The sequence below is a fragment of the Ovis canadensis genome, chromosome 12 (assembly GCF_042477335.2).
Source record: "Ovis canadensis isolate MfBH-ARS-UI-01 breed Bighorn chromosome 12, ARS-UI_OviCan_v2, whole genome shotgun sequence".
NCBI lineage: Eukaryota > Metazoa > Chordata > Mammalia > Artiodactyla > Bovidae > Ovis > Ovis canadensis.
Genome location: NC_091256.1, coordinates 60,417,277 through 60,441,195, shown reverse-complemented (window position 1 = coordinate 60,441,195; position 23,919 = coordinate 60,417,277). Strand labels below are relative to the sequence as shown.

At 56.5% G+C, this 23,919-nt stretch overlaps 1 protein-coding gene across 4 annotated transcripts in view; it reads left to right on the top strand.

The window, feature by feature from the left end:
• The window catches only part of PRDM16 (PR/SET domain 16), a 338,117-nt gene that overhangs the window by 96,643 nt on the left and 217,555 nt on the right, over positions 1 to 23,919 (top strand). For all 4 annotated transcript variants that reach the window (XM_069544868.1, XM_069544867.1, XM_069544866.1 and 1 more), the window contains exon 2: positions 8,276 to 8,610. In XM_069544868.1, coding sequence (XP_069400969.1) covers positions 8,276 to 8,610 — 335 coding nt within the window. The remainder of the gene's footprint in view (positions 1 to 8,275; positions 8,611 to 23,919) is intronic.

Sequence of the window (23,919 nt, the reverse complement as noted above, 5' to 3'; positions counted from 1 at the left end):
ACCCATCCACTAACCCAACCATCCACTCATAAATTTACCTGTTCATTTTATGGACACAAGGGAGGCTATCACTAAAGGCTGGACACTTTTTAAGGTGTTTTTCTCATTGCAGTGGGAACACTAGATTTGTGTGATATGCTCTAATCAGCTCCCAGCTCTGCCCTGATTCGCCATGTGGCCTTGAGCAATTCATTGCTTCCTGAGCTTCCCTTCATGATGTGAGGATGAGTGTCACAGGAATTGGAGCAATCATATTGCTGGTGTCAGCAATTGCTGGCCCATCAGCACCCAGCATACACAGGCTGGCAGAACCAAGGAGCAGATAACATTTGGACCAAGCCCACCTGAGGTTCCCCCATTGCTTTCCCAGCCTCCCAAGACAGTCCTCGAAGTGGGCAGCTGACCATGGATGTGCTTCCCAACGTCTCAGATCTGTTCTCTGTTCGACTTCACCTTGACTACCACATTCCTTTTATAAACTGAACTAAAGAGTAACTTTAGTTAAAAAATTTTTTTTTGTTTTGAACAGCAACTTTTAAATACTGCTTTTGATAGGCCTGATGAAACTGATCGCTACTTGGACATTCAGACCTTGAGCTGGCCCAGGAGGGGGTGGGGTATGACTGTGCCCCAGCCCACCTGTCCCCGGGAGTGGCTGTGATCTGGGGTCCTTGCTGTTGATTGATGTGACAGGGACTTCAGACCCAAGCCCACGCAGATCCTGGGAAGGGCACTTCTTGCGGGTCTGCGGCCCCATGTCTGCTGGCCTCTGTGTAGGAGGCTTCTGCTGAGAAGACCTGAGAGGCCTGGCCAGGTCTCACTGAAATACGTCAGAGTGTTTCCTGGATAGCGCATGGGTCCTGTCTCTGCCGGCAACACCAGGAAAAGGGGGAAGGCTCATGTTCTCTTTTATCCAAAAAACTCATTAATAAAAGTGAGCGGCCAGGTCTGGGGTTGACCCTCTGGAGGCCACTATGCAGGCCGGGCAAGGGGAGGCTTTCGCTCTGTCCTTGGGAAGCCCTTGGCAAACCCCCACCTTCCTGCCCTGCCTGGCGGGGAGCATGGGGGTAGAACGGACCAGACATGGACTGAGCTCTGTCAGGATGGGCCGCTTTAACAGAGTTCTCCTCCTTCAAGTGCTTCTGATGGAAACAGTCAGGTGTAGTCTGGACGGGATCACAGAGATGTGGGGATGATCATGCTTCTCCTGCTGAGGGGCACAGTTTTGGTTGTTTGCAATGGGAAGCTCCAATACTTTGGCCATCTGATGCAAAGAGCAAACTCATTGGAAAAGACCCTGATGCTGGGAAAGATTGAAGGCAGGAGAAGGGGGACAGCAGAGGATGAGATAGTTGGGTGGCATAATTGACTCAATGGACATGAGTTTGAGCAAACTCACCCAGGAGATAGTGTAGGACAGAGGAACCTGGAGTGCTGCAGTCCATGGGGTTGCAAAGAGTCAGACACAACTTAACAAGTGAACAACAACAAAATGGGTCAGGGATGAATGAGATGGGCTGTGTGGGTATGCGCTGGTCTAGATCTCCAGGGTGAGCTCCTGAAGTGTTTAAGGAGACTGGCTTCCCTGGGCCTGAGTCATGTCTCCCCAGATGCCCTCTAGTTATTCGGACACTTCAGACACACTGCCTCCACAGTGGTTCTCGCACTCAGCTGGCCCAGCCCCCGCCCCCCAGGTTCAGATTGAGCAGGTCTCCGGGGGGCCCAGGAATTGCAGCTGTAGAAGTGCCTGGGGTGGGATGCCAGTGCCATTGGTCTGGGGACCCTGCTTTGAGACCCCTGAGCTAGAAGGGCAAAAAGCCCCCCAAATCCAGGCTGTGTCCATCTTTCTTCTCACCTTCCCCCCCGGCCCAGCCCACTCAGCTGGCTCCTGTCAGGAACCTGCAGGTTTGCACTGTGGGTGCCCTGCTCTGTACCCCGGTGTCAACAGGCAGTGTAGATGTTCAGAGGGCGTGTCCCCCGCTGCCAGTGACTTGCCTTTCAGACAGACTTGTCCTTTCCGACAGCACTCTGGGGGCCATCCCAGCCGGTCTGTGTCCCTTGGGCAGCTCTGGGTGCAGAGCTCCCTAGAACCCTTGTCCTGAGCTCTCATTGGACACCATGGCATATGGTCCTATCTCCAGTGACATTTGGGGTCTGTCACTGTCTCCTAAATGTACCTGGGCTCCTTCACACCAGGGGCTACACCTGAGGTTAGTTTCTAGCTCAGTTCAGTTTACCTTCAACTTCATTCTGTGTGACACAGGAAGTGCCCCTCAGCAGCCAGTCCCCCAGTGGCTCAGACAGTAAAGAATATTCCCACAATACGAGAGACCAGGGTTCAATCCTGTGGAAACGGCAACCCACACCAATATTCTTGTCTGAGAAATCCTGTAAACAGAGAAGCCTGGTGAGTGACAGTCAGTCCATGGGGTCACAAAGAGTCGGACACAACTGAGCGGCTAACACTTTCAACACCCAGTCCCAACATGTCCTTGTGCCCAGTGCCATGAGACCCAGGAGAGGTCTTTGCTGGTGTGCAGGCTGGTGGGGAGAACTCCTGAACTTCCAAAAGGTCCTCTGTGGATTTGTCTGGTTCAGAGGTCATGGGGCGCAGCACTGCTGGGAGCTCCCGGCCCAGGGTCTGTGCTATGCCTGGTGGGGCTCCAGGAATGGGGCACCTTGCAAAGTGTATGAGTGGGCCTGACCTGACCTGGGCGTGTCCCTGGCTGAGGAAGAAGTCGCTAACAAACTTCAGCCCCAGATGTGTTCTTGGAGAGAGGAGTGGAGTGCCAGGAGCTTTGGGGGAGCCACCAGAGCCTGGGCCTGGCCATCACACCACCCCCCAGCATGTGTCACCTTGCTGCCCAGGGAGAGTGTGGTTATTCTAATATACATGCAGAAGGGGTCAGCTCTGTGGACCTGGCCACTTTCAGGGTGGCTGGCTGATGGCAGAGGGGCCAACCCAGGCCAGGCTACAGGGTCCTCCTCTGAGGATGAACCCAGGAGGCAGCCCTGTTGACTCTGAGGCCTGAGAAGGGGCGGGGCTTCCGGGGCTGGGGTGTTTGGAGTGACCATGGGCCTCCAGACCTGGGGTCTGTGGGGTGACAGAGGGCCTCCTGGGCTGGGGTCTGTGGGGTAACTGGCTGGTGGCACAGGGCAGGAAGGACCTCAGGCTGCAAGCAGGAGGCAGGTGGCTGCCTGGCCTGCTTTGTCCCACTGGGCAGGGCCGAGCAGCCCAGGTCCACAGGGAGCAGTGAAGGCTGAGGACTGACAGTGCAGTGACCGCGTAGGGCCTGGGTGGAGTCTGCCTGCTGCGGACTGTCCTCCCCGTCAGGGCTCCGTGAGCTGACCGAGTTCCGGGTCCAGCTTGGCCACTAGCATGGCACAACAGCGGTGTCCTGAGTCCTCTTTCTAGGTGGCTTGGCTCACGGGGGTCTCAGGGTCTCCTTTCCCCGCTTGTATAAGGATCTCTTCTGTCCTGTGTAGGGGCAGTGGTGCCTCTTGATCCCGGTCAGGATCAAGTTGGCTGAAGACAATTTGCTTTTTACCCACTGACCCCAAGATCAATGCTGGACAGGCAAGCTCTGTGGGGAGTGGTGCTCAGGCCCACCAGCCAAGCGGCCTCATTCTACAAGCCGGGCCCTCAGGGCACCCCGCTGGAGCCTCTGCAGCCAGTCTGCCCTCCTGTGATGTTCACACACCTACTTCTAAGAGATGAGGGTGAGACACAATTGAACCAGAAAGGAAATCCAGACCTGGGTGCATTTTTAGTTTTACCCCAAAGTGTTGCTTGTGCTTACTGTTTGTGTGGAGGGTGTTTATCTTTTGGGTGAGGAAAGGAGGGTCTCATAGCATGTGCTGGAAGGGATGAAGCTCTGTTGCATTTGTGGGGTGAGGCCTGGCCACCGTGGGCAGAGCTCACGGCCAGGCCCAGATGGCTTTCTCTGAGCACACCATCCCTTTTTCCTGACACCTCTGTTCTGGTGGCTGTGGGGTGGTGTGAGCATACCCCAAATGAGAAGGTCCTGCTGGACCAAGGCAGTGTTGGGGGGCAGCCTGCCAGGCTGGGAGCTGGGATCCGGGCCCTGGTGCCCCAGGACAGGCCTGGCCCAGGTGCCTGGGTACAGGGAGCATGTTGCTGGGGTGTGGGTCCTTCTGCTCTGTGCTCCTTGGCTCTGGAGGAGAGCGACATGACCCCTTGTCCTGGGGGTCAGGAGGATAGTCTAGGCTAGTTTCAGGGCCCTGATCTTCACTTGCTGTTCAGGACTGGCCTCCCTGCTTCCCCTCACCTCCTGAGATACCACGTGGACACCTCTGTCAGATTTCAGGGTCCAAGGTGATCCACAGAGCCTCCAGGAAGCTCCAGATTGGGTTAGATCGATTGATTGCCTTTAGTCCCCACTCACCTCCAGGAGTCTGCACCCCTCAGTGAACCACTTAAAGGTGGGGTCTTAGCTCACTCCTGCACTGGAGGGAGCCCCTGGGTTTTCAAGAAGCATCTTCTAACAACGGCCACTCTCCTGAGAAATGCGTGACACCTGGCCTCTCAGCGGGCTGCAGCAGGGACCCCGGGAACCTCCCAGCCCGTGCTGGAGGGAGATGGGGCCCCCGCAGAGGGGCTTTCTCCTCCCTTTTTCTCGAGGTCTCTGGGCGGAGGCAGCCATGCCCTTTCCACCCACGGGAGCCATGCGAAGGCAGGGCGCTGGGTGAGGTGGCCTTGGGCCTGCTGCTCAGGATTCATTGCCTCCTTTTACACGCTCAACACACACAACTGCTGTCACACATGTGCACACTCACATGTGCTCACATGTATGCACTCACACACACACTCTCTCACTCCCGGCTCCAGGGGGCAGCCCACAGCCTCCCAGCGCCCTGTGTGGTTTCATGGCTTCTCCTCCAAACCCTGCCATTCAGCGAAGGAGGAACCAGAACAAAACACCCCATCATATCGACTCAGAGAAGCCCCCCTCATTCTCCCCCTGGCTGCAGGTCAAGGCATAAATCTGCTGATTCCCGGGTTATGACCAGCCTGGAGCTGCAGAATCAGGGAAAGGCCGAGGGTCTTTTCACCCTAATCACCCTCCACTTGGGATGCTGCTTGTTTGGCCAGGATAGGGTCATCAGCCCCGTGGGGATGGTACAGGAAGGACCCTCTGCCCTGGCCAGTCGGGCACAATCTTGCTCACTGGGGGCCTCCTCTTTCTCCAGACCTGAAATCCTGGGCTTGGCTTGGTATTTGGATGGGGCTTCTGGGTGGGGAGGAGTGTCCTCAGGGATCTGGGTGAGAGGGGCAGATGAGCTCCAAACTGGGTTTCAGCATGAAGTTTGCCCAGAGCCCGGCTCCCTGGCTGGGACCCGGCCCCAAGGCAAGTGCTCTGTGACTTCACCGCTGTGGCCGTGGGTCCTCTGTGGCTCTCCTCTTCTTCCCGTCACTGCCTCCACCTCTGCTCTCCTCTCCTCTCCTCTCTGCTTTTATTATTTGGGTTGATCTCCCGGGAGAAATTTTGGGAATGATGGACTCAGTCATGAATCCTGAACCTAAAACAACCGCAAAACCCCAGTGAAGGACCTCGGTCCCCTGACGAGTGAATAACATGCTGCGGCCAGCCTAGATGCCAAGGTCGTAAAAAGCTCCTGCTCTTGGCACTGCCTCTGGCCCTTTCAGAGAGCGTGGGCTGGGAATGTGCCGGTGGTCAGAGGCCTGGGTAGCAGGGGGCAGGGCCCAGGGGCAATGACACCCCCTCCCTGGAAATACCTGCCAGCCCGGGGCCGAGGGGCTCCTCAACCACCAGGAGCTGGTGGTCCTGAGGGCAGCCTGGCCGGGGCTCCAGGCCTTTCCATCCAGCCTCCCTGCTGCTCAGGGACCTTAGGAGAGGACAGGCTGTGCTCGTCCTACACAGGCTTCAGCAGCGTCCGGGCAGCCTTCTGCTTTCTGAGGGGCCTCAGGGGCTTAGTTCATCTCCTATTCTCCAGGTGTTTTCTCTGCACCCTTAGACCTCCTCTCAGCCATGTCCAAAAAAAGAGCCTCCCCACCATCCCCACTGGCCATGGGGCAGCCGAACAAGACCTGGGCTTTCCTGGTGGCTCCAGGCAATCACTTAACCCCAGTGACCGCAGAGGGTGGGAGGCGGGCAATGCACAGCTTTCCTTTAATCAGCAGGAAACGCCGCCCTCTCTCCTAAGCTGTTTGCTCGGCCAGTAAATTAAACATGCCCTTCAAGCGTTGATTTTCCTCCAGTAGGTGAGGAGTTTGGGGAAGTAGAATTCAAACAGAAAATAAGAAAAACCACCCAGAAAAACAAAAAAGAGCCCTGAGATGGACATGCATGGATAGGAACAGGTCCTCCTTTTTGTCCAGTGCCTTCACACGAGGTGCTGGGCTCCTCACCAGCCGCACGCAAAGGCATCAGACCCTGGGTGGGGGGGTATCCTACCCAAGTCTGCTGGAGCTCTGTGCAGTCACCAGGTCACATAATAAGGTGGCATGTTAATTACTCCTCCCAATTCACCTTGGCGTACGCACCCCAGGAAGCGCTGAGGGTGGTCTTTCAATCCTCAGCAGTCTTGGGTCCTTGGGATGGGTGCGCACCAGCTGCCGTTCTGATGTTACATTTTTGAAAGGATCCTACAAGTCAGTTAAAAAGCAACCATTGGCCACTTAAAACATAATAATTACTTCTGTGAACGCTGCTAAATTAAATAAATGTTATCCCCATCATTTTTTAAGACTTCGATTTCTTTTGAAAAGAAACATTTTGTTATTTCTCCCGTGCATCAGTTTGAGTCAGCATGAGGACCCCGAAGTTCCCGTCTCTCTGGAGACGTCCCTTCCACCCTCCAATGTCAGGGAACGGGGAGGGGGCCATGAGACGAGAGCCAGGGTGACTACAGTGTTTGGGTCCCTTCCTGAGGTTTTCAAGTCCCAGAGGAGGGCGGAAGCATCCAGATCAGAGGTCATCAGGCTCCGAGCGGGGAGCAGCTAGCCTGCCACGCCTCCCACCCGCAGCCCCATCCTCCTATCTCTCTTCTCTGAGTTTTTTAATCTTACGAGTGAGATCCACCTCATGTGAAAATGGACCGTTTTAAAGTGTACAATTCAGGGGCACACTCGCCACCTATGTCTGGTTCCAAAACATTTTCATCTCCCAAAGGAGACTTCAGGCCCACCAACCAGTCACCCCCACCCCACCATCACGGGTCCTGTCTCTATGGGTTTGCCTTTTGTCCGTACGTTTGGCATAAATGGAATCTTAGGACTCGTGGCCTTTTGCGTCCGGCCTCCTTCGCTCGGTGTGACACCTGCGAGGCTCGCCTGCGTTGCCCCGTGAGGTCGATCTTCTTCATCTATATTAATATGAGCAGCCTGTTGTGCGTCTGGACCACGTTTGTTGATCCTCTCATGTGTTGCTCCCCTTGGGGAGTCTGGGGGTAAACACTGGTGGGATCCTCACCCCTGGCCTCCCTGTTTGCCACCCTAAGGTTGATGCCAGGAGTGAAGCTGGCTTTCTGGCTGTTTGACCAGTTCACTCGCCTTGTCCCCTCGCCGCGCCCACTCTTCGTGTGCCTCAGGGCCACCCTCAAGTGAACTTCTAGGCGGCACTGTTCTGGGGACAGCTGCCTCTTAGGTTGAACCCCAAAGAAAGAGCCACACTGGACAGACAAGCTGGAGACTCTTTTGCTCAGTCCCATGATCTGGGAGCCCCCAGGGCTCCCAAGTCCATGACTCAGCAGGCCTCTGTCCTAATCTGCCCCATTAAGTAGTCAGGGGGCTTCTAGGAACCCTCCCCAGCCCCAGCGCACCCCCACCCCACCTCCCTCCCAGAGCAGCCCAAATTTCACATAGCTCAAGTTCTGAGTCCCCCTGAGATCTTGGGACTTGCCCCATTCCCTAATTCCAAGGCTGCAGACACAAACAGGTTCCAGAATGAATGCCTCATCACCAGTCCCCCAGAGTGGAGCCTCCTAGAGTGTCTGCGTTCCCCACTACCCCCATCCCATGGAGCATGGGCGTCCCTCCTGCCCTAATGCAGAATGGGCCAGTGTGTCCTCAGCCATTGCCAGGGGCTTTGGGAGCCTGGGGAGAACTCTGCTGACCTGCATTGTTCCCCAAGTGTTGCTGGAACCTCCCCCTGAGAGCCCCTAGCAGAGGCCGCGCCTCCCAGGCAGTGGGGGGTGGCTGGCCTGTTTCTCTTCTGTCCCCTGTCCCGGCTGGTCCCCAAACTCGGGGCCCGGGAAGCGGAGCTGCACAGGCTGACTCTGTTGTCTCCTCCAGGTGACGGCGACATTGTAAATAACATGTACGGGCCGGACCCCGACCTGCTGGCGGGCGAGAGCGCGGAGGACGAGACTGAGGACAGCATCATGTCCCCCATCCCCATGGGGCCGCCGTCCCCCTTCCCCACGCCCAAGGAAGGCTCGCCTTATGAGGCCCCGGTCTACATCCCTGAGGACATCCGCATCCCCCCGGGCTTCGAGCTCCGTGAGTCCTCCATCCCCGGAGCCGGCCTGGGCATCTGGGCCAAGAAGAAGATGGAGGTAGGGGAGCGGTTCGGCCCGTACATGGTGGCGCCCCGGGCCACGCTGAACGAGGCGGACTTCGGATGGGAGGTGAGCCCTGCCGCGCGCGCGTGATTGATGGCAGCCGTTTGTCTCGCGGTCCATCTATTTATAAAGCCGGGTTGATGGTGCTGCCTGAGGCGGGAGGCTGGGTCGCAGAGAGTGCTGAATTTCCCAGGCTTATTTTATCCCGTGGCTTGCATGACGCGACTCCAAAAACACCAGAGGCCTAGTGGACGCCGGGCGGCCCCGTCTAGCGCACCCGCTCTCTTCCCGGAAATGTGTCTTTAATGAGCTCATGTCTTAAACCCCTCAAGCTTCCCGTCTGGATCTTAGGTGCTAAGGCTGCCATCTCAGCAGGACTTTGGGGATCAATGGGAGTCTCCCAGAACAAGGTCTCTGCTCCCGGGAAAGTTCTCAGATGGGGGCCCAACTCCCAGCAGAGCAGCACGTGTCTGGTGGCCACACTGCCCCAGATGCCCCAGGTGCATCCACACCCTGGGCCTCCTGTTGGTCTGCCCGGGTCAGCTGGCTCCTAAAGAGGAGCTCCCGCTTCTCAGATTAGCGGGGACAGAGAGGAGAGTCTTGTGGTTTTGATTTCCCTGATGATCCAGGCCTGGCTCGGCAGTCCTGGAGGCTGTGTGTAACCTGGAGAGGGAGGCTGATTAGGTGGGGGGGTGGGGGTTAACAGCCATGAAAGGGCCCCTCCTCTGGAAGCATCCTGCTCTGACCACGAGGGACACTGGGCCCCCGTTCAGGGGGCTTTCAAGGTGGTCTCCTCAGGACCAGGGCCCCACGAACACACACTCCCCTCTGGTCCTGGCCTCTCTGCAGGCCCCGCAGAGCCAGTGTGCAGTGGTATTTTGGGCAGGGACCCTGCCTGGACGGAAAATGCAAGTGCCAACCCAGATTCCTCCTGGGTGTTTCATCACTTCCAAAAGTGCTTGGATGGTGGTCAGAGCTAGGAAGGGGAGAGCCATCCAAGGAGGGAAGAGGGCCCTGTGTGGCCAGCAGCTGTGTCCCCTGCCAGTGGTTCAGGGTGGTGGGGCTCAGGGCAGGGCTGACTCCCCTAACTGCTCGTTGGCTTTGGAAAAGTTCCCACGCTGTGTGTCTCTCAGGGTCTGTGGTCAGCGAGGGGCCATCTTTGCCCTCTGACGAGTCTTTACCATCTAGAAGGCTGCTCTTGGGGACATCACTGTTCCCTGAAGACTCGAGGTGCACAGTGCATGACCCTTGAGCATCCCTCAGGGGACCCTCAGCAGCCCTTGAACATCTCCCCTGGTCTGGTCCATCAGCTTTTGAAACCCTCTGAAAAGGTCTCACAGAGTCTGGCTTAGTTGTGTGCTGGGGGTAGTACTGCAGACCTGAGACCCCCATTCCCTTCACAAGGGAGGATATGGGGGCGCCCCAAATGCTGGATGCCCTGATTCTCCTGCAGGTGGGTTTGTGATAGCACATGAGGTATGGATATCAGGGGACACAGAAGTCCCCTACCAGGTGCCAGCCGACAGCCCGAGCTCTGTGGATGGCTTGGAAGGTTTAGAGTGGGCAGTGGGTTGACCAGATGGGTGAAGGAGCAGGCATGCCAGGATTCACCACAGCTGAGTGGTGGAGGCCATAATTGCACTGTGTGAACCGGCCTGTCTGTCCCCTGCTGTTCCCAGGTAGCTGACTCCATGTGTGTGGCTGTCAAGGTCGGGTCACCTGCAGAACAGGAAGGAGGGAGCAAAGTGAGGAGTTGGGAGGTGAGGCCCTCTTAAGCTCTTCAGAGGTCCACAGGGTGGCCCTCGCTGGGCCGAGAAGAGTGTGTTCACATGATGTGACCCATAAGTGGCTTGGGCTATAGGATGGCCTGTCTTGGACTTCCCACCTGGGTATTTTCAGGAGGAATTTAGGGGTTTGTGTGATGTGCTCAGAAGAACCTGGACTACTGAATTAGGAGACAGCTTCAGATGTTGGAGGGTAAACAAACCCTGCATGTCGCGTGATGGATGACCTTGAAGTGACCTGATTCTCATCGGCTCAGATGCAGGCCTCTGTTTGCTCTAATTTTAAAGAAACGGCCCGTATCACGGCCACCCTGGGTGCCGGGCCTGGTACAGGCCGTACTGTTATCTACCCGGCGCCTGTTGACTTTGTGATATTATTTGTCCTCCGTGTACGTGCGGGATTGCTCCCCTCCAAGGTGCCTCCTGCCCCACCCTGGGCTGCGACTGATTCCGGGGCCGAGACCTGACTGCCACCTTTCCTGCCGGCCCTGGCAGGTATTTGCTCTGCGTCCACGTCCTCACGTCATGTTCCAGATGCACTGTGTGACTTGCCTGACCTTGTCTCCTTGGTGAGTTCAGGCCTGACCGCCTGTGCTGGGGCCATCTCTGGGCTTCCTGACCTCCTGTCCTGTTCCCTCCAACACAATCATGAGCAGCTGTTGGCATCGCCGTAGTCATGGTCAAGCCCCAAGAGCAGAATCAGGCATCCTGAAACCCATGGTGAACTTGCTTTGGCCTGAAATAAATCATGAGGTTGAAGTGGTTTCTTTCTAGCTCCCTGGATCTCTGGGTGGAAGTCAAATAGCCTCACTTACGTCCCCAAACAGGAGACTGCAGTGGCACTTGGTTCCTGTGTCCTCCTCCCGGTGACAGTGTCTGTCAGTGGGCATCACTGCCCTTGAAGGGCAGGCATGGCCCTCGCCTTCACTCTGCTGCAAACAGGGCCCAGACCAGGAGTGGAGAACCCAGGCTCCAGAATCTAGACCTTCTGTGGCTCTGGACAGCAGAGGGGCCTTCACAGGAGCCCTGAGTCCCAAGTGAGGCGGCTGACTGTGTCCTTGCACCCTGCAAATGCCCGCCCTGGGCCTGTGGTCTGCTCGGCTCCATGCAGGGTTGGGAACAAAGACGATGACTAGAAGAGGGTCAGTGTCTGAGCATCCCAGCTGGGGATGCCAGACAGACTGAGGCCTGTCGCGGCAGGGCCCAGGGACAGCACCCGCAGGCCCACAGTCCAGTCCTGAAGCTTGTATGTGTTGTTACTCAGTGTCACCGCAGTACTGGAGCTCTGTCAGTCAGTGTGACTCGATGTGACTACAGTTTACATGGCACTGAGTCCCTGAAGATGGACAGACCATCTTCTAGCAGAGATGGCAAAGCAGCTCCGAGAAGGAGCCCGATGGTTCTGGATCCCGAGGGGCGGTGGGTGGTGCTTGTGTCTTAGCCCGGCTCAGAGCATGGTTGCTCCCACGGGGTCTGGTCTGGAGGTGCAGCAGGGGAGGAGGATCTAGGGAGATCCCCTTGCAGACACGGGGTGGGTGTCCCTCGGGGGACTGGCTCAAAATCAAGGTCAAATTGATGATTCTTACCGTCATCTGGAGACTTCACTGAAACAATTTTCTTTCTACTGGGAGAACAGAATTCCTGTTCTGGACCATTTCACTTAACTGAAATCCAAGGGTCCCGCGTCATTTTCTTTCTGTGGTGAGGTTTCTGGTGACTCGACCCTTCTGACAAAATCATTGCTGTCCCTACTGGGTGGCGTGGATGACCTCGCACCTTTCAGGGTCAAGGTAGCAGGAACATCCTGACTTGTGCAGGAATTTTACTTAAGCGAAACAAGAAGGCATGGGTTAGCCCCGTGGCTGGGTATCCTCCTGCTGTTCACCTGCTTTGTCTTCACATTGGTGTCGGGAATATTTGGTGATTCTAAACATTCCCCCCACCCTGACCCTGGGTGTTCTGAGGGAGGCCGGAAGTGAGTCCCACATTTTGGGGGAAAAGAACAGCTCTGTTCTCCGTGCACCTGGACCTGGCAGCCGTGTCCTTGGACACAGACAGGAGCGTGGGGGTGCGTGGAACATGGTTCCCCAGGCTCCATCTCAAAGGGAGGTGTCTGGTCCCCTGCCCGGGACTCCCAGCCCCTCCCCTCCAGACACAGCCTGCCCGCTGACGCAGCCACCACTCACCCTCCCAGAATAAATCACCTCGTGATTGCATTCTATTGCCCCGGGGTCTGAAAAACAATGATTTTGATCATTTGTTGAGTAAATCATGACATTTATCATCGTGCTATTTATTTTGCTAATTAAGAGATGGCTGCGAGTGGCAGGCCCGAGGGAGCCGGCTGTGGAACCCGCTCCTTGGAGGTGCCACCTGCCCTGAGGCGGGGCCCCGCAGCTGTGCTCGGGTTGGGACGGCCGCACAGGCCCCCAAGGGGAGGCATGGGAGCCATTTGCACACTGAAAGTGCCCCGCTCTGCTTGTCTCCCCCAGAAAGGCGGGCTCTCTGGTGCCCAGCATGCTGCCCAGCCTGTAACCGACACTCAGGCAACGTCTGTCAAAAAAAAAAAAAAAATGTCTGCCTCTGTTTAAGGAGCTGGTGGAAAATGTTAACGTGAATTGATGGGGTTTCAATTATCTGAAGAATTTACTCGAGTGGATTACCTCATCTTTTTGGCCGTGGTTCCTGAATATTAATACACATGTTCATTTGCTCAATCAACAAACGTCTGTGTCTGGCCCAGGGACTGTGGGAAGCTCCAGGGTTGCTGGGGAAAGGCTGCCTGTCTCTCCAGCACTGCAGTCACGTGGCTGGTCCCCAAGCCGGCACCTCTGGGGTCTCCACTCCCCCTGGACTGCTCTGGTGAGGGCAGGACCTGCTGGCCACCCCTGCGGACCACGGGCTGCCAGAACACCCAGAGATGCCAGGTAGGGATGTTCCAGGCCAGAGCTGGTACGCAGCTCTGCATGCTTAGATTCTGAGACACTGTTGTGAATGTGAGCCTGAGTGATGATCCAGAACCCCTGACCTTGAAGAAGGGCATGGGGTTGAGGAAGTGAGCTCTGCTTGTGCCCACTGGTCCCCCTACAATATTTTCAGAAAAAATAATGCTTCCTCTTCCAAGCTGGGGCCATGTGTCCTTAAATTAAGGAGGAGCTAAAGGTCTATTTTTGGTCCAAAGTGGCAGGAAGACGATGGAGCCCAGTGGGGTGTCTGTTCACTGCGACTCAGGGTGTCAACACAGTGGGAGCTTGGCCTCTAACATCTCAAGGACAGAATATGGTGGGGTTTCCCAAGGCTCGCGACACATGCATAAACATGTGGTATGGAGAGCCGAGGACCCAGGATGCTTTTCCGGGTCTAAGGGCTGAGGCCACATTCACTGAGACAGACAGAGGGGCAGGTGTTCTTGGGGATATGGCCTCTGTGCCCGGCCCCTGACACCTGCCCAAGCCTGGCTGGGGGTCAGGTGGGCACCCCAAGACTGCAACCATGTGGCCCCAGCCTGAGCCCCTGGTCTCCATGGGGAACAGGCCTCCTCTTCTTTCTTCTGCACCTACACCCTCACACTCTGGTTTCAAGGACCCTGTCCTCTTTCCTGCTGAGCTGGCCACAGATGCCAGCATGGACTCACAAACACCCCCAGGCTCCCTGCCCCTCAGGCCATCAAGTCAATACTCCTGCTACAATGGAGCATCCACCTCCCCCTGGGACAGAGTTCTCGAGGCTTCTGGGAATGGGCTTCAAGCCTGTCTAGTTCCTGCTATGTAATGACCTAACAAGAAATCCTGGCTGCCTAGAGACAAATGTGTGTGCTTGACTCATCGCCTAGACGAACTGGATGCCTCTGGTGTGGCCCCAGAAGCATGAGTTTCCCAGCACCATGCCCCCTGCATTGACCTCCCGGCGCTCTGCCCACTTCTGCCTTCACCTCCCAGAGCTGTGGGCTCCTGTCTGGCCTCCAGAGGGACAAGGCCACGAGCACCACCATAGCCAAAACTGCCATTCCCCAGGATTCAGGAAGGAAATGTCCATCCTCCAGGAGAAACACCAGCAGTGGCCAGCAGCGAGTCTGGACACGCAGATGTTTCATCACCAGCAGCCCCTGTGGAAGCAGAGCTCCTGCTCAGCCAGTGGACAACCTCCTCTGCACCCCAGAATCGTCAGCAGCCTCAGGATCTGGGCACTTTCAGCCCTGACCAGCCCTGTGGATGGACCCGCAGCCCCAGAGCAACGAGAGAGGAAAGCTGGGCCCAGCAGCCCCTTCCGGCATTCCAGGTGACTCTGAGAGGAGGTTCACCTAGCCTGGGAGGAGGGGCAAGCCCTGACTGAACAACGGCCAGCTGCCAAGTTTGCAGAGAAAAATGTGACAGCTGGTACTTGAAGGTCAGGACTGTCCTTCAGGTGTTCCCAGGGCGTCTGAGACCTGAGAGCAGAGATCTCTGTCAGTGGGTCTCATACCGAAACCCCTGGAGCATCAGAAATACAGGTGCCCAGACCCCACCCCTAGAGATGCCAGACTTTGGCCAGAAGAAGGGACCAGCCATGTGTGTCTGTCCGGGACGGTCTTGGTTTTTGCACCGGAAGTTCCAACAATCCTCCCTGGGTTTGTGAAAACTCCCAGGAACTTAGAATGTGCCATGCAGGTGAAAGAAGCCAGTCTGGAAAGAGAGACAGGGGGATCCTTTCAGGCCTGCAGCATCTGTGTTAGGGGCCCTGGCAGGAGGGGACAGCTAGGAGCACTGACGGAGCAGACGTTTCTGAGAGGACCACCACCCTTCTCCCGCTGTGAAATCTCCACTGGGGGTTCCAGGTGAGGGGGCCGATTTGCCGTGGGTCGCTGAGGGTAACCTGACACTTCAACAGGCGATGCTCCTGCAAGGACTGGCTTGTCCCAGAGGCACCCTGAGGCCCGAGTGCAGGCGGTCATGCTCTGTGACGCACACGCACGCTTCCACATTCTTCCACACGCATTTCCTGCAGGAACTACGCTTCAGCATTTTCTGTGCATCCTTCACCCTAAAGCTGTCACAGTGTGTGCTCTTGCTGACATGGCCGGCGGCGGGGGGGGGGGTGCACCTTTCTCCTTTTTATTTCACTCTTAGACCACCGAATTGTGTTTACGCTTGGAATTCCAGCCGTGCAGGAAAGTACTGTGGCCAGGCTGGCACAGGAGGCTAGGACTGGTTTCAGCTCCAAAGACTGAGCCTCCTGCTAGTCCAACGGCCTCACTCGCAGGGCGTGATGTTCTTGGTCCCTGTCCTTGCCTGTCGTTTCTCTCCGCAGCACCAGAATGTACACTGGGACCTTCCTGGGCGCATCCCACCCCCAGGGACCAGGAGCCTGGAGGCTGTCTGTACTCTGCCCTCCTCTGCCTGGCCGGCTAATTCACCCCCGACACTGACTCTGCTTTTGCGCTGTCTGGGGTTTATTTTAGGCCTAGAAACATGGCAGGGCTTTTCTCTTTCCATAGTGATTTTCTGAATGTGTTTAGGAGGCATCACATATATTGAGAAAGCGTCCAAAGTCTCAAGTCACAGCTCAAAGAACGTTCACACCTGTGGAAACAACACCTGGATGTTTAACAGATCTGAGGACCTCTTCTTGGGCAGTCAGATAAGAACCTGGATTCGACAACAGGACCATCCTGTGGGAACAGGGCCGAGTGGGAGGCGGCCTGGGAGCGCCAGGGCAGAGGGGTGGGGGACACAGAGGCCCGCGCCATCTCGTTTCCCCAGGAACCGCTCCCAGCGCAGCTCCTCTGCCATCTCTCCCAAGCACCATGACATCAGGTCCAGACGTTTTTAGCCCAAGAATGCCATGAAACCCTGCACTATCTTCGGCCCAGCTCCGAGGCACGGGTATATAAGGAATTTTCGGAAAAAGGACAGAGAATGACTAAGAATACCTCCCTGGTAGTTCTTCTTTATTTCCTTAAGGGGTAATAACTCAGCCACAGTCCAGCAGAGGGTACTTTCTTTAAATAGAGCATTCTGATTCACAAGCGAAAAAGGAAATAAATATTTTCTTTTCATATTCGAGAGACGTCCATGAATACCAACTTCTTAAATGGTATTTAACCGTCCGCATCTCTCTCTCACACACACATACATACACACGCACACACACACACATATACACACCAGTGACAACAAGCCCATCCTCACCCCAGAATGGCTGCTTGTGAACCAGAGATGTGGACTAGCCTCAGGTTGTCAGAAGGAAGAGAGAGGAGGGAAGATGGGGGGGATGGCGTCTTTGCACGGCACCCGGGCTCACCCTTCCTGCTGGCGCTATGTCCCTTCGTCCCCCCTCCCCCTCCTTTCTCTTTTATCCTTAAGGGAAGTGGGGTCACACATTCAGGGATCATGGCAAAGGCACCTGGGTCCCTGTGCTGGACAGGACTGGTGAGGCGGGGCAGGCTGACCAGGCCAGGAGCGTGGACAAGAGGGAAGCCCTGGCATTCACTAGGCGTCTGCTGTATGCTCATGCCAGCCATGCCAGGCTCTTTCTGGCTTGTGATTCTCATTCTGTCTGTGATTAGATCCCATACCCCAGCCCCATAGATTGCACTGGGGACTGGCAGGCATTAATGCCTACCCCCTGGGTGCCCCACTGTGAAATTCTCCTGATCCCAGAGACAGCTTTCAGCCTTGCTGGAGCCAGGATTCTGAGATGGTCCCAGGGTGCCAAGAACCTGGCTGGTGGGAGATGTGTTCAGTTCAAGCAGGAACTGTGGGGACCCCGTCCCAGAAGATCAGTCTGTGAGGCACAAAACCCAGATTCCACCCCCCATTCGAAAGAAAATCTTTTTCACCCATTTGCCTCAAGCTTGGATCCCATGAAGCTATTGTTCTCAAGTGATTGTGTTGAGAATTCTTCAGACGCCTTCAAAATGCAGGTTCAGGGCCCCACCCTTACCTGTGTGTGTGTGTGTGTGTGTGTGTGTGTGTCTGAGTCACTCAGTCGTGTCTGACTCTTTGCAGCCCAATGGACTATAGCCCACCAGGCTCCTCTGTCCCTGGAATTCTCCAGGTGAGAATATTGGAGTGGGTTGCCATTTCCTTCTCCAGGGGCTCTTCCTGACCCAGGGATCAAACCCAGGTCTCTTGAATTGCAGGCAGATTCTTTACCGTCTGAACTACCAGGGAAGCCCCACCCTTACCTAGTGGATTAGAATTCCTGATGGGGGTCCCCAGGAATCTGCATTCTAATTAGCAGTGGAAGAAGGGGCACTAGGAGTTCTCCATTTATGGGTGGAAGCCCAGAGAAAGAGGCTTCACTTGAATCTACCTGCACTCCCCCCACCCACCCTGTGTGTCCCACCACCACTGGACCCCAGAGCCGGGAGCAGCCTGACTGCCCCACTGTCCTCTAGAAGGACCTTTGGGCAGCAACAGAGGCTGGGGAAGGGGCTCCAGAAGGATCCCACCCCCACCATACAGCTAACCATTAGCATGCTCTCCTTGGTTGGGTAGCCCCCTGGAAACTGACAAGTGACAAGATCCTCCTCCCAAGGGCATTGCAGTGATGGTCAAGGTTGGGGGGAGGGCCCAGACACCAACTGTCCATGTCATGCCTGGAGATTACTTGGTATATCATCATTTCGCACCTTCACCGTGCAGGTGGGAGGTCCAAGCCCTAGAGAGGGAAGGGGGTCCCGCAGGCTCATAGGGTAGTTTGGCACAGGAGCAAGAGACCAGGCAAGGGACCCTCAGGCAGCTTCCTTCAGCCCTGCCTCTTGACTCCGCAGCACATGCAGACAGCATGTGCTGAGACCACGGACTGGGCAGCCCCCTGACCCCTCCCCAGAAGTTAGAGCAGCCCCCAGCCCACATGGGCACTCTATCCTCACCACTCTGTCCAGGCCTCATCTCCATGGGAATGGGGACCAGTAAGGCAGGGAGTGGTCCAGACATAGCCCTTGGCCTCCTCTCTCTGCACCTGCACTGCCGGCCCAGCCAGGGTGGCTCTCAGGTTTGGCCTGGGCTGCCTGTGGCCCTGCCTTCTCCAGGCTGACCCTGCCTTCAGGAAGCGTGTGGTGGGATCCACCTGCTGAGACTGGGCATCTGCAGCATCACTAATTTACACGGAAAGATTATGTCAAGTACTTTCCCAGCAGTGGCCTTTCATAGAGTATAACAGGCTGGAGGGCAGCCCCTCTGAGCCCGGGCAGCTACTGGCCGGGCGGCTCCCCGTGGACCCCCAGCACGGCCTTGGCAAGCCTGTCATCCACTCCCTCCCTCCCTGCTGGTCAGATGAATGTCCCAGGCCTCGCAGGCCATAAAAGGTCTCCCTGGGTCATGGGACAGGGTGTGGACCTCCCCGCCAGGCCTGCTTATCAGAGCTTCTCTCGAGGTGAGAATTTTTGTGGGCTGGTCACCTCCAGGTTAGGAATGTGCTCTCATCATGTCACAGGCCACTTCGGCTCAGCCAGAATCCAGGGTGACCCAACCGCTCCCTGCCCGTCGAGGGGCAGTGGCCGCTGGAGATCCCCTGCAGGATGTCCTCTCCTGCTCTGTCCAGGGCTGACGTGGTGCTTCCTCCGCTCTCTTGGGCCCACAGGACACTGAGATGCGGCTGGGTTTGCTCTGATGGAGGTCGGGTCAGGCCAGGACGCCCTTTGTGTGTGAGAGGTCAGCCTGGGCGCACAGCAGGAGGCCCCACGGGAACAGCCCGAGTCAGCGTTCTGGCGCATGGTGGCCCCTGCCTGCTTTCACATTGTTTAGAGCACAGAGAGCAAAATGGCCTAAAGGTGATATTTCAAGTCAGCCGTTGGGTGTAGGTGGTGGTGTCTCCTCCTTGGGGTGGGAAGATGCTGAGTCGAGGATGCCCTGTCATCACTCAGGAGTCAGCATGCTGGTCACTGCTCACCTGTGTGCCCGGCTGCCTGCGACGCATGACGCCATGTCTCCAGGCAGTGGCTTGAAGAGAGGAGCCGGCCTCCCGGGCAGTGCCCAGGGTGTGCGTGTGCCGTATCCTGCCCTTCTGTCCCAGTTGCGCACCCCTCTTCCTGGCCAGGCAGCGCAGGGCTGGGATCACCAGCCCCCAGTGGGCCGCAGGAAGTACCTTGTCTGGCTTTCAGGCTGCGTCCCTGCCTCCTGGGCTAATGCCCAGTCTAATTGCACATCCCATTGTGTCGTCCCTGTTCAATCATGTTCAGAAATACCTCCATCCCCTCCTTGCCCATTCAGATCTCTCTCAAGTCCATTCTGGCTTATCAGCACAGCCATTTCAGGAGTGGAGCTAAGATTTCTGCCATTTAGGCCCGAGGCATTGTCTGTCCCTGTGGCGGCGGAGATAAACCCTCACCCAGAACAAAGTCGCAATGACCTTTTACAAGTAGAAGCAGCCTTGTTTCCCTCCAGACTCATTTATCAGCCTTCCTTTCAGCCTGGCGCGCAGCAGAGGCCTGGGAGAGTGCTGCCAGGCGGGGGTGGACAGGGATTAGGACGCCTGGCTGCTTCGTTCTCCGAGGCCCCTTGGGGTCCATGGGGACAGAGCTGTGCGTGGCTCTGGGGAGGGGCGGCGCTCACCAAAGAGGGTGGGGCCTGCAGTGGCCAGGCCTGGGCAAGGTGGCCATGTCCCCTGCCCTGGCCTCCTTCAGGGCCAAAGTAAAACCTTGTGGACCAAGCCTGGGGCAGGCTGGACATAAGTGGCAATGATGCTGATGATGTGGCCTGCAGCTCTGGAGCCTCCAGACTGGCCTCTGAGCTTTGCAGTGGCTCACAGGTTTGCCCCACAGACCCCAGATAGCCTCCTGGCATCAGGCCAGCTCAGCAGGAAGCTGGGAGGAGAGGTCTCTCCCAGGCCAGATACCTCGAGTCAACATGGGTGGTGCTTTGGGACAAAAGCACTTCCCAGGAAAGTATTTCTAGAAGGTTCCAGTTGCCTTGGCTCCTGGAACTTGGGTCACATGGGAACAGCTCGTGGATGGACCATAATGAGCTTCATGTGCGTGAAGCACCCCAGGACCCAAGGAGCATGTGCCCCTTCTTTCAGTCTCAAGTCTGAGCTTTCAGAGGTGACTGGCACCCTCAGGGGTCCAGGCTGCAGCCCCATATCCTCTCTCCCCACCACCCCAGGAGACTGGAGGTTCAGGTCCTCAGGGTCAGTGGGGGCTGAGCTCTGGAACTCCTTGGTACAGGTGGTAGGTCCTGGGGTGTCAGACACCCCTAAACTAGAGACGGGCCCCCTCGGCTTTCTCTCTTCCCCTGTCTTTGCAGCAGGGACCCCACGGTGATGACTGTCCAGGATCTGAGGGGTCCCCTTTTGTTGCTCAGCTGCACAACTAGGGGCCTCCCGGGAGCGCTGGAACAGGGGCCTCCCAGGAGCAGAGTTACTCTTGGCAGCACCTGAGCCAAGGCAGAGGGCAGGCCCAGCTCACCTGCCAAAGTCGCCCTGGATGTGGCTGGAGTCTCTGTGGGCCCACTGAAGCTCTCTATCGAAAGCTTGACTTTAGACTCAACGTTAAGAAGAGACCGAACTTCCCTGGTAGCTCAGGTGGTACAGAATCCGCCTGCAATGCAGGAGACTCAGGTTTGATTCCTGGGTCGGGACGATCCCCTGGAGGACAGCATGGCAACCCACTTCAGTATTCTTGCGTGAAGAATTCCATGGGCAGAGGAGCCTGGTGGGCTACAGTCCAAGGGGTCACAAAGAGTGAGACACGACTGAGCAACAAAGCACAGCACAGCACTAAGAAGAGACACGAGGTCACCCCTGGGATCTGAAGAATGAGCTCATGTCTCCCTGACAGTGTGCTGACTCCCCTGAAGACGCAGTGGAAGTTGGGGTGCTTGTCCTGCCCTGGGCCAGCCTGACCAGTGGCTCTGGGAGGAAAATCCCCCGGGAGATGACCGCCCAGAGGCTCCAGCATCTTGTCCTTTTACTGGCCCCAAACACCCTACCAGGAAATGCCACCTGCAGCTGTTTGGCATGGACTTCAGTCCGGACCCTGTGGTGGATGGGAGAGAGTGAATGATGGATGAGAGGTTGGGGGGATGGAAGAGGAGGAAGAGAAGGAGGAAGGATAAGAGGAAGAGGAGGACGACATCAGGGATGAGGGCCTGAGTGAGGACTCTGGGCAGGCTGCTTGGGAAGCATGAATCTTGTTGCCTTCATTTGAGGAGGGAGATGGAAAAGGGGTCCAATTTGCATTTTGATAAAAGTCTTCAGACTCCCTGCTGCTGTCACGGAACTGCAGGAGAGGCACTTCCCTCGTCTGTAAAGCCTGCTCTGGTGGGGATGACTCATGTGCTGCTGACTTGAAAGCCCGTCCGGCGATGGTGGACATGAGTGCCGGATTGAGAGGGACTGACTTAGACATTCTGGGGGCAGCCCAGCCTGGGCCCTGCCTGTCCGAAGATCGCTGGACCAGCTAAGCTTCCAGAGCCTCTGCTGCCTGCCCCGCACATCCAGTAGCCCTGGGGACCAATCCCTGGCGAGGTTCGGACTGGTCATCACCAGAGCTTCTGAGTCAGGCCTGAGGACAGATGAGGGACGGCCCATCGGAGCAGCGGGCCCTCAAAGGTCATCGCAGGACCGAGGGCAGTGGAATTGCTAGTTTCCCTGCGCTGCTCTCTCAGGCCTGGGCCCCTGCCGTCACCCACACTTGCTTCACTCAGACAGACGTACAGTCCATGCCAGGCCCTGACCCTACAGGCTCCCTCAGGAACCCATGACCCACTGATAACCCGCAGATGACACCAGAATCCCCAACTTTTGAGGGTCTGTCTAGGATTGACCTCCTTATTTAATCCCCCTTGGAATCTAAAATACATTAAGGATGGGGTCCCCCAAACAGTGGGCCAGGGGGCCCAGAGCAGGCTGTGAACACGGGGCTCCCACTCCCCACCAAGGACTGCTGGGCCACTCCCAGCATCCTGGTGGGTCCTCTGAGCCTGGACAGAGGAGGCAGGTTCTCCAGCCAGACACCCTGGGATGGGCTGCGTCCTGCTCCAGGTCAGCGCTTCACCCCGCCCTTCCTCTGCCTTTACTGAGCTGACAGACCCAGAGGATTCCCTCCTTTGCAGGCCTGGGGTCCATCCAGCCCGTAGTGCGGATCTAGCACCTCTGGCTTCCTGCTTTAGCTGTCCCTGCCCAGGTCCACAGGCAATACACAGCCACCAGGCAGGGCACTGAGGGGCCCACTGCCCCCTGGGGTATGACTGTCCTAAGCCCCCCCTGGCCCCTGCCAGTGCCCTGCACCTCTGGATCAGAGTTTGGAGATCAGGAAAGCTTTGCAGCTGCCCTTGCATCAGGCAGAGAGAACACTTTCTGGGACAGCCACCCAGCTACTCGAGACCCTCACAGTCCTCAGAGGCAGTAGCCTTTAAGGGTCAGGCTTCACCCCTCCAACAGCCCATGTTGCTCTCAGGGTGCATGGCCCTTTGAGGTGGCTCCCCTGGGGGTGTTGTCTGGCCCTGCACATCACCTCCTGGAGGATGTTCCTCCTCTCTATTTTACAGAAGAGAAAACTGACTCTTGGGAAGAGCAGCTGAGGTTACTGATGGAGCAACTGCCCTCTAAGACGTCAGAGTCCTGCTCCCGACCTGGGATTTGTTTTCAGGAAATGGAGGCGTGTTTCATACTGAGGGATTTTAGACTTGGGGAGACTTAGAGAGACGTGGGACACCCCTGGGAGACACTGGGAGAATTCGGCAGACTTGGGGAGAGGCTGGCAAGGCCGCCCCACTGGTTGCCTGGCACCTCGGGTGTCAGGGCTGTTCTTGGATCCTTTATCTGAAAGCGCCTTTGAAACCCCAGGACAGGCAGGACCTGCCATGCCATTATCAGGGTGGTATCACCCCCATTAACACTGAACAGGCAAGGGTTAGAATGGCCACTTCCAGCCTTTCTTTGTTTGTTCCTTTTAAACATCAGATAAATTCGTGAGGCTTTCTGAGAGGCAATATACAGGTTACTAAGATGTTTGTGTCACAGGGGCTAGGGGCCCAGAGAGTGGACAGAGACCCAAATAGCCACCCCTCAGTTTCTTCACTTGTTAAGCAAGTGTTGAAATGAATTGTCCTGAAGGCAGCTGTCATTTCAACCCTAAGAGGTGGGGAAATGAAGTGCTGGGGAGAGATTTCTTTGCTGGATCTGGGGGGAAAGAGTGGATAATTTTTCACTGGACATCCTTCCCCCCCACAACCTAGTGGTTGAAATTTCCATAGAAACGTTTCTGTCTTTCCACCACAAGCTGAAGTGCATGTGAGTTTTCATGACCTCTCGAATGCCTCTCTGGAGGACACAAATGCCCCTCTCTCTGATGTCCACTTGGAGATTAGAAATGCTTATCTTCAGTAGGGCTTCCCCAGTAGTAAAGACTCCATCTGCAGTGCAGGAGATGCAGGTTCGATCCCTGGGTCGGGAAGATCCCCTGGAGAGGGAAGTGGCAACCCACTCCAGTATTCTTGCCTGGAGAATCCCATGGACAGAGGAGCCTGGTAGGCTACAGTCCATGGGGTCACAACAGTTTGACATCACTTAGTGATTAAACCACTATCAGCACATTTTCGATACTTTTAAAACATAGGCCAAGTCGTGTGAGCCCCACATGGCAACCTTCGACTTTGCATATTCCTGT